The 10,628-nt window shown below is 38.0% G+C and overlaps 1 protein-coding gene across 11 annotated transcripts; it reads left to right on the top strand.

The window, feature by feature from the left end:
- Positions 1 to 1,341: 1,341 nt before the first annotated feature.
- Positions 1,342 to 8,778, top strand: LOC127793774 (BTB/POZ domain-containing protein At5g47800). Of its 11 annotated transcripts, none has more exons than XM_052324491.1 (7): positions 1,342 to 1,473; positions 2,121 to 2,270; positions 4,873 to 4,981; positions 5,082 to 5,151; positions 6,550 to 6,945; positions 7,101 to 7,835; positions 8,040 to 8,778. In XM_052324491.1, the coding sequence occupies exons 3-7, from the start codon at positions 4,923 to 4,925 to the stop codon at positions 8,517 to 8,519; spliced, it is 1,740 nt and encodes a 579-aa protein (XP_052180451.1). In that variant the 5' UTR covers positions 1,342 to 1,473; positions 2,121 to 2,270; positions 4,873 to 4,922; the 3' UTR covers positions 8,520 to 8,778. The 11 variants fall into 11 exon arrangements, with proteins under 11 accessions (XP_052180451.1, XP_052180455.1, XP_052180452.1 ...); XM_052324492.1 differs by having other exon boundaries at positions 1,448 to 1,473; positions 2,172 to 2,270; XM_052324493.1 differs by lacking the exon at positions 1,342 to 1,473 and adding an exon at positions 2,595 to 2,762 and having other exon boundaries at positions 1,531 to 2,270.
- Positions 8,779 to 10,628: the final 1,850 nt, after the last annotated feature.

Genomic DNA, 10,628 nt, shown 5'->3' with positions numbered 1-10,628 from the left:
AAAATTTGATTAAACATTCATCATATAAAAAATATTTGAGATATAATTAATTTTTATTTATTATATTTTAATTGAATAAATTTGATATATTATATATAGATAATGTGTCAAATATATATTTTAATTCACACATAAAATATATGTATATAATATATTTTGTAAATATAATTTTATAAATATATTATTTTACAATTAGATAATACATATATATTAAATATATATATATAATAATTAAACTCTTTTTCTATAAAAAAAAAAAAACCTCACCTTCTCCAAGAAATCATTTTCTTCTCTCTCCTCTTCCTTTGGTAACTCTTTCCCTCTCTTCTCTCTCTCCCATTCCCTTGTTGCGTTCAGTAGTTACTCTTTTTCTCTAATCTAGCAATCACCTCTCGCCAACAACCCTCTCGTTAACTGTCGTCACATCCTCCCTCGTCGCCATCTCTCGCCGCCGCTGCACACCCCTCCCTCACTCGCTACATCCTCGCCTCTCGCCACCGACTTTGGGCTATATCTCTAAGAATTTTTCAGCCAAAATTTTAAAAAATTCGGCTAGAATCCATTTTATACTTTTTAGTTGAATAATTTCCATATTAATCCAAACATGTGAAAGATAAGCATATAATATTTTTGGTAAAAATACAAAATTTTCGCGTATTATACTCGAGTTATTCGCTGATTGTTAATAAGGGGTGGGACCAGGTAGAGGACTCTTGTGTCAAATTGAACTTTAACAGCTGCTGCTGCTATTGCTGCTATGGCAATGCTCCGTCCATCCATCCATTCATCGATTACAACATTGACAAGATGAGTGCACGCAGCTGGACGAGGAGACTGAGATATATAGAAACTTACAAGCACAAAATACACGCAGAGGCAGAGCGAGCGAGAGACAAGGCAGAAGAAAATTTCAACCCTCGCACGCGCCGTGATCGATGGGGAAAGAAATAAAGAGAGAAATGGTTGTCTGTGTCTGAGTGTGGCCTCCAAAACCGCCAACATCCCCATGCCCCCACTACCAATCTCATATATTTCCTTTCGTTCAGCCCCACCCGACCACTTCCATCACACTTACTTGATGATTTGCTCTCTCTCTCTCTCTCTCTCTCTCTCTCTCTCTCTGTATATATATATACACACACACACACATACACATATAAGCTGCTCAACGGTACAGGACAACACACGTGGCTGCCTTCATTGTCAATAAATATAGTAACCTAGCGACCTACCCCATGCCCATGGTCCATCCATCGGATCGCTGCTTTTTAGATCGAGAATATTACATACCCACATATATATACCCACCAAAGACAGAAAAATAGAAAAAAAATAAATAAATAAAGATGGATGCTGATACATATATATGATGATAAGGAGGAGGATTGTGCTGCAGGGAGATGCATGTTGTTGTGTTCATTGTTGGCTGGTAACTAACTTTTCCTCACTCCTCACGGACTGCATATATTAAAGGTATTCTTCCACTGAACTAATTAATTAATTAATATTATTCCCTTCTTTCCTTAGCTCACTTGCTTTCATGCTCGCCCTCTCTTCTCTTGTATTAGGTGCTATATGTGTGTATACATAAGCTCATCAATTATAGACACTGCGCCTAATTAATTCAACAGCGACGTACCTAGTTAGCTTCAATTTGTGTTTGTGGTGAGGTGATAGCCAATCGCGACTGAAGAGCATAAGAAGAGTAGTGCTCCTTTGATTCCCTTTCCAATTAAATTCATGAAGCTTGCTTTATGATCATATCATGTTGTGCTTTTCATACATTACTATGTTGACTAAACCCACACCATCCGCCCGCTTTCTCTTTCTTCCCAATAGTTTTGGCGACATTTTGAGAACTTGCACACTCATTTTTCTTTGGGCTGCTACCCCTAAGCCAATACACCACTGATGCTTAACTCACTCTTCCTCCTCCTCTCTCTCACACTCGCCGGATTCCATCATTACATGCATGAAACAACGAATTTCGTGTCTATCCTTGAATCTCTCTCTCTCTCGATTTTTATTTTGATTCTTGATGACTTATAAAATATATATATATCAATATCTTTCTTCCATATATATCGTATAATTAGGAGCAACATATATCGCGGCTACAGGCAATATGCTGCTGGCTCTCTTAATTTTTGTGAGGTTTCTTGGAGTTGAAGGTCAATGAGCCGCAACTTTCTCTACTCCATGTAAATTGTGCTGCTCTGGTTCTCGATCATTGGGATTTAACAAAATCCGGCCATCTGCAGCTTTTCGTGGTATGATTCTTCTATGGGCCTTTCTATCAGCAGCTTCAGTATATATAACCTGATTTTTCTCGACTTGTCAATACATGCAGATCAACATATGCAGTTTGATTGCAAGGGGATAACACCATATTACTTTAGCATTAATTCTTGTTTTTTGGCTTGATTCACATTTGAACTATAGCTAGCTAGTTAGATTGTTAAGTCTGTTGTGGGCTGGTAATGAATTCAATGAATTTTGTTTTGCGGTATTTCAGTAAGGATATACCTAGAAAATCTAACGAAGCGTCTAAATATATAATTTATTTGTACAAGTATCTAATATTATTAATGCAGGTTGGTTGGTGAAAGAATTCATGGAAGCTAAGCATGCGGTGAGAGTTATGTCAATGATATTAGTTGGGATGGGGAAGGAGCTGTTGCAACTTCCCATAGTGTACTATAAATAAATAAATAGGGCATGGGGGTAACAACAATTTTGTAAGTTCTGCCAAAGTCTGGAAGGTAAGACATATTCAATAGAAACCTTCTTACTTCATATCCTTTCATTCCTCTTCCCAGTGTTGGCCTGCTCTAGCTAGGTAACAAAATGGCATGGATAGATCTCTTTAAATTTTCAACATAATCAACCTGATCCAAACTAAGTTTCTCCACGACTGCTTGCTTTTTACTCGGAATCAGCCAAAGTCCTACTCAAATCATTTTGATCTTTCCGCTATACCAGCAATTGTAATATCTACCAGTAGTTACGTTACAGGAGAAGTTTTACCTAAGATAATTCAGTTGGAATTTCAGTTCAGTCTTTTGCTTGGGTCAGTCTCTTTAGTTATTCATTAGTTTTTATTTGTTTTTTTATGGTCTTGTATATTGTAACCCGCTTTCCATGTAGCCAGAGGTTGAATTCTGTGAAATAGCTGGAGGTCTTATGCCTCAATGCTTTGGCCTCTCAATAAGTGGGCAGCTTCTGTATTGATTACTGCTAAATAAACATTGCCACAAGAAGGGAAAAGAAGTCTTCATAGGTATTCATTCAGAGTAGATAGCTTGCACTTGATGAATCTGATATATAGAAGAACGTAAGCATATGCAAGTAAACATAGCTATCTAGCTAGATCCCAAATGGCATCTATCATAAAAATCCAGGTACATTATTAGAGTTAAGGAATGCAGCTGGCCTTTCCACAACGTCTTCTGATTGATTGTGTTTGATATAGTCTACCCTGTTGGTGGATATGAGATTTTTGAAACTCGTACTCACTCTCTCAATCACGTTGTGTGTGATTGTGTATAATAAAGACTATGAATGAGGAAGAAATGAAGAATTTGTATTTCTTTGAATTAATTTGAAGTGTTTATCTACATGCCTATTTATAGGCTCAGATTTACTAAGGGTAATACAAAAGGTTGAGGTTGAGAATACCAAAAGGCTCTAATAATTTCTACTCTTTATTTCCCACTTATTTATTCTTCAGTTTCTGAACTCCTCAGCTTCAGCTTCTTTTGACACCTGGAATTATTCCACGTGCAAGTTTAATATTTAACATACCCCACCATAGGAAAACAGAAATATTCGATGTAAAAGTGGTACCGGTCCATGTTCAATTTTTAAGGGGTATTTCCAAAGAGCTTAACGTTGCGGCTGACTTTTTCCTTGTGCATCAGATGAAAAATGATCTTTATACTATGCCTTTGTTAGTTTGTGGTGCTTTTCCCTATCGTATTTCTTATTGAAGCACGGACCACCCAGTTCCCGTTTTATATACGCACTTGCATACATTATAAGATCATCACTTGTAAACTCAACCAGCAGTCAGTAATTAAGTTTGATTCTTCATTAATGTAGCTCATATATCATACGTGTGCCAAAAGGCCTAAACTTAGTCAAATTATTTCTTTCTTGTTTTGCTTGCATCCATCATATATAGAAGCTGCCACAAAGGAGTCAAAGGACTGAGGCATAAGGCCTCAGACTAATGTATAGAGTCCAATCTCTGGCCACATCAAAACAGACAAAAACAACAAACCCTGCAAGCTGAATCCGAGTATGAAAAACAGCCCAACCCGAACACCTAAGGAGGCATTTCTTTTTGAATTATATATAAGTCTCCAGCTCATTCAACTGACAAGATCTATTATTACACAAAGCATTGCCTTAGCAATCCTTTTTACTTGGTTGCCATGAGTCTACCTAACTAGCTAGCTTATTTCCCCAATTCCTTCACTCAACCCATCAGACAATATGTATATTTTAACCAAGAATTGTCATATATATTACCATTATCTGGCGCCTATTGCTTTATATATTGTCAGAGAGAGACTTTTCTCAAAGGTTGGTTTTCATGTATGCATATAATTTCTCTCTTCTCTGTAGATATTTTTACCATCTTAAATCTTTCCTTAAATGTATCTTATGGAATTTCAATATTTTATTACAATTCATCTTAACTATCCAACATACTCTAGCATGGCTCAATCATAATTGCATTTTACCAAAAAGAATGATTGGAGGTCTTTGGAAGAACTAATCTAATTATGCTGGTCTATTTTTCCACCAAAAATTTTACCAAGTGTAGTTAAAGGCTTTGTTTGATGTAATGCTTTCTTCCCTTTTCAGACGTATTTTGCGGTTCAAATGATTGGTTAAAGGAAACAACAATCAGAAAGATGAAGTATATGAGGCTTGGGACAAGGCCGGACACCTTCCATACAGAAGAGGCTACCAGGTGTTTAATTACATGCAATCAGTGCATAGTTTGTTGCTAAAAGAAAGAAAAGGAATTCAAAATATAGATTTTGACTACAAAACTGACACCAATGATGCAGGACGGTGATATCAGATGTTGCCAGTGATCTGACCATAAATATTAACAGTATCAGTTATCTTCTGCATAAGGTATGAATCATTACTGAATTTCTTACATGCGCTTCATCAGATACAAGAGCTATTTTTTTTTTGGCTAAGTAAAGCATTCATTAGACAATGAAAGGATTACAAAAGGATATAATGGCACAGCTTCCCCTGATGTTTCTCTAGCTACAAAAGAAACGTGATCTACATCCTGCAAGTTGCTGTTGGATGAAAGAGCAGATTATTATGTTCCCTATCTTTTACACAGAATTCTGCTGCCTTCTGCATTACACTTTGGATGTTTTTGTCAATGCATGCTGCTAGTTAGTACATAGTAGGCTGCTGAGTTTGCACTTCTATTTATGTGGAAAATAGACCAGTTCTTGTTCCTTAATTTGCAGCCAAGTCCCACTCTCCCGACTCAACATATATATATATGTGTATATGAATTGTCCAGTGGACTTCCCCGTCTGCATTCTTGGTCATTTTCTCACCAATGGAAGGGAATCTGATTCAAACTGGACCCTTCCTCTGCCACCCTTGGAGGAGCTCTGCTCTTCCATTCCCATAGCTTTCGTTGCTTCAGCTGCAAGAGAGCTTGCAGCTGAGCTTAGTGCGTTTGGAAGAATATGGTGGCTGCCCACTGAAATTCAGCATTCCTGACTGCCCATTGGTATGTATATATGATCCCATTCCCTCCACTCCCTTAGCCTCTCCTGGAAGCTGCATCCACATTGACCTTGATGGTTCCTGCAGTAGGAAGGGGTCCAACTCAAGTTACTGATAATTAACTTCTTGAGAATTGATCCTTTTGTCCTGCTCATCTATAAAGATGCTCTTGCCCTGTTGTCTGGATATCTTGATCAGTGAGTGAACGTGCACCTTGCCTTGGTTCAGCTTTGCAGATCTTTTAAGCCATATCTTTTCCACTAGGATTTTGTTTTGGCTTTGCTTGTCCCTAGCCCTAGCCCTAGCCAGCTGGCTGCCTGCACTTATTACTGAGGTTAACCAACCTTGAAGGCAGACTAAAAACCATCTTCTAGCTACTTGTTAAGATCCTTTACTTTCCCTTCACATGGCATGCATAGAAAGCAAAATAAATAAATCAACAAATAAATAAAATAAAAATGTGGGGGTGATATAAATAATGCAAAAGCAGTGAATTATGAAATGAAGAAAGCCCATACCTCTGAAGCATTAAACGTGATAGGAAAATGATGATACTAACCGGAAGCACATCCACGATCGTGTGGAAGCATATGTATATGTACTCAGAGACCAGGATAATCCTCATGATTGAGAATAACAGCCTAATTATCACTAATTGTAATAGAATTAGTCATAAAAATAAAAGTGATTAACTTGAAAATATTGTAGACATGAAAAGCACCAGATTAATTAACAATTAGTTAGCTCCTTAATTGTTAACTGCTACACTCCTAGTTGCAGCATGAAGTTCTTTCCTACTGTGGCCTCCTACAACAACTGTGCTCAGATTCTGACAATATTGCTCTGGAGCTTCATGACATTCCTGGAGGTGAAGATGCTTTTGAGTTGTGTGCTAAGTTTTGCTATGGGATTACAATCAATCTTGGCGCACATAATATTGTACCTGCACTCTGCGCAGCTAAATTCCTTGGAATGACTGAAGCGGTTGAGAAAGGAAATTTGGTTCTAAAACTCGAAGCTTTTCTCAATTCATGCATTCTTGAAGGTTGGAAGGATTCCATTCTCACATTGCAGACAACTGGACAACTACCCGAGTGGTCAGAAAATCTTGGCATCACCAGGAGGTGCATTGATTCTATCGTTGAGAGAATCCTTACCCCCCCTGCCAAGGTTGTATTTGCGTCAATTTCACTTGTATTGCATTTACACTTCATGCATTAATTGGCTGAAAATCTAGAAAAGATTGTTAACATAGCTTAGGTACATTTATGATGCATCTCAAATCTCAAGGTTTGATGATTTTGAATGAAAACTGTATGCATCAGGTCACATGGTCCTATACTTATACTAGACCGGGCTATGCTCAAAAACGCCACCGACCTGTGCCTAAGGATTGGTGGACAGAGGACGTGTCTGATCTTGATATAGATCTGTTCCGATGCGTTCTCACTGCTGTTAGATCAACAAACTTGCAACCTCCGCAGCTAATTGGGGAAGCTTTACATGTCTATACCTGCCGCTGGTTACCAGACACTACAAAGAGTTGGTCTCCTCAGTGTTCAACTTCTCAAACCGAAGAATTTGCAGATAGGAAACCCCGAATTCTTGAGACCATTGCTAGCTTGATTCCCGCAGATAGAGGATCGGTTTCAATTGGATTCTTGCTGAGACTACTTAGAATAGCAAATTTTCTGGGGGTGTCCCCAGTTACCAAGGCTGAACTCATAAGGCGATCTAGCCTACAACTTGAGGAGGCTACGGTGGATGACCTGCTATTACCTTCACAATTATCCTCCAATGGGCAATTTCATGATGTTGACTTGATTGGGGCAGTGTTAGAAAGTTTCCTGCTGCATTGGAGGAGACTTAACTTTGGAGAACATGGCCCATCAGTGCTGTTAATTCGCAAGGTTGGAAAGCTCATTGATTCTTATCTCCAAGTAGTGGCAGCGGATGTCAACATGCCAGTAGCCAAAGTAGTGTCTCTTGCAGAAGCTTTGCCAGAAATTGCTCGGCCTACCCACGATGATCTTTACAAGGCAATTAACACTTATCTAAAGGTGTGTGTGTGTGTGTATGCTAGAGGAAACTAACTCCTGCAGCTTGCATGTTTTCTGGGCCTTGAATCCAGGCCCTTCTTTTCTCTTTCTCGATTGGGTCTTACTTCTTAGGGAGCTTAATTTCTGAATGTAACACAGAAACATGCTGTTCAAGTGAAAGTTACTGTACTTTCCTAATTCATTAACAACCACGCGTGCATGCAGGAGCATCCTGGTCTGACAAAGGCGGAGAAAAAACAGCTCTGTCGCATACTGAATTGCCAAAAACTATCCCCGGAAGTATGCGCGCATGCTGTGAGGAATGAGAGGCTGCCGTTGAGAACAGTAGTGCAAGTCCTCTTCTTTGAACAAGAGAGAGGAGGATCCAGCAGCAGGAAGCCTCTAGGAGCAGCAGCAAGCCATATTATTGAGCTTCCACCTGATCATGATGATGAAGAGCAGCCTACCACTTGTGATGAACAATCCTCCTCCTTGAGAGCGGATCAGGGCACCACTGATCAAGGAAGTCGCTATAAAAAATGCAAATCTAATGGGAAGATGATGCAACTGAAGCCCAAGCAAGATCTGGTCAGAAGAGAAGCTGACAAGGGGGGAGATCATACAATTTTTACCACTAGATCAGAAGAAGCGATTTCTGGTTCTGCTCCCACAAGGTACGTAAAAAACTATGCAAGGGACAAGTAACAAATGAAACCATACGTGCCTATATATTATATATGTATATTAATTAATATATAGCGAAGGAGAGAGATCCACGTCACCTTCACTTTCTCCTCTCTTAGTTGTAGTTTTGATTCTTGAATTGTTGTTATTAATGTGTAAAGAGAAGAATATCTTAGTCAATTAATTTGCATTATTATGTATAAGAAGGTAGATGATACTGAATCGATGTTATCTTCAGCATATGCATGGAGGAACAAATAACAGAAGACTATTCAATTGTGTGTACAACAAGGTTGACTAAAAAGGTATTCATCATGTAATAAATATACCAAATAAATATAAAAGACTAACCAATGAATCGTGTCTAGATTAGAGATAAACTCAATCTCACTCAAGCTAATATCTACTTTCAAACTTGCTGAACTGATAAATCTAAGTGTACTGATTGTTGCCTAGATATTTAGCCCAGGGTGGTGAATTGGACTTTTTTCAAGTCTTTTTCAAATTTAAGGGAAATTAGTACATATTGGAGTGATTTAATCTCTAATAGTCAGGAATTTTTCAAGTAATAAGATATCAAATAAGCACAACCACAACCCTAAACCTTTAAAAGTTTCACTAAAAAAATCTCTAGCCTTGGAAAGAGCTAGACACCTATATGCATATTCTCTTATCCATCAAGATCACTTCTTGTGGCAAATACAAATCTCTCGTACTAATTAAGGTCAAAATTCCCAACTGGCAAGTTAGTTAAGTGCACCAACAAAAAAGTTAATTACAACTAACATGGACTTTATCAAAAGAACACGATGAACGTGTAAATGAAAAAACAAACTTAAATCAATGCTCCAGCTTCACCAGCACACTTTTTTGCTTTGAGTATATTCAATGCTCTTGCAAGTTCTTAGATTTTCCACGTGTTTGAGTTTTCAACGAACTTATTTTTTATAGGGTTCAAAATAATCGTTGGAGATATTGGAAGAAGAATGCAACATGCATCCAGGACTTTTCTCAAGAGAGATCAACACTTTTAGTTAATGAAAAGCTCAAAATCATGCAGACGTATAGCTACATAAGAAGACAACAAACTGGAAATTATATTTCTGGTTTGATGGTAGGAAAAAAAAAGGTTATATGGTCAACTCTTGATGAGAGAGGAAAAAATATCAATGTTTAGACATTCTTGGAGCAAAAATACTGTAACTAGATTGGGAAAAATCAATTTTTTCTTACTTAAATCAAAGACAAGAGAATCAATTTAAAGTGGTTCTTTGGAGGAAAATATATGAGTATATAAAAAATCTCACTCTGTTTATGTTCTTCTAAAGACACGATGACTTAAAGAATGCACAACTTATCATCTTGATTTAGACGTCCAAACACTAAGGTTCAGACTTTTGAACAACCAAGGATTCTAACTTTGCCTTGATTCGGACTTCTGAGGAGTGACCTTCAGACGATTAATTGAGTACTCATAACAAGAGATAACCTAAAGCATTCTACCTTTATTCTACTGTTTGGAGTTCTCTTTTCAAATGTTTGATCATGAAGTTGTAAAAAGGCTTCAATTCTTCCAGCATTTAGATGTTTGAAATAGCCCTTTCAAATGTCTGAACTTGCCTAGAAAAATTTAGAATTTAATATGTTCAAAAAGCAACTTTGAGAGTATAATCTGGTTCTATTATCATTAAAAGTGTTGTGGCATACCCTTCTAGGGACCCTTCGGAAGGGTTTCTACCCCAAAGGGGCTGCAACACTTGGAAGACCCTTTGGGGCAAGCTCCTCGAAGGCTTGCCAGAGGACCTTCAAGGCAATGCCTCGCCGAAGGCCCAACTGCTACACCTAAACCTTCTTTCTACCCAATTAACCCCCGGAAGCTCTTGGGAAACCTTCCCCCATGTCTTGTGACCTAGATTATCCCAAGTAACATGGCATACCCCTCTTCGGGGCTTCTTACCTTTGAGGATTAGTCTTTGGGGGACATCTTCGAAGGGGCAGCGTCATAATTGTGCCAAAATACCAATTCTTGGTGGATCATTATAAGGATTTTACATTTTAAAGGCATTTTCAATACAGAAAATAGGACAGTGGAAGCATTAAACATGCACAGTAGAGACAAAAATTGACCTT

This window comes from Diospyros lotus, chromosome 2 (genome assembly GCF_014633365.1).
Source record: "Diospyros lotus cultivar Yz01 chromosome 2, ASM1463336v1, whole genome shotgun sequence".
NCBI lineage: Eukaryota > Viridiplantae > Streptophyta > Magnoliopsida > Ericales > Ebenaceae > Diospyros > Diospyros lotus.
This window is presented reverse-complemented; position numbering and strand designations above follow the sequence as displayed.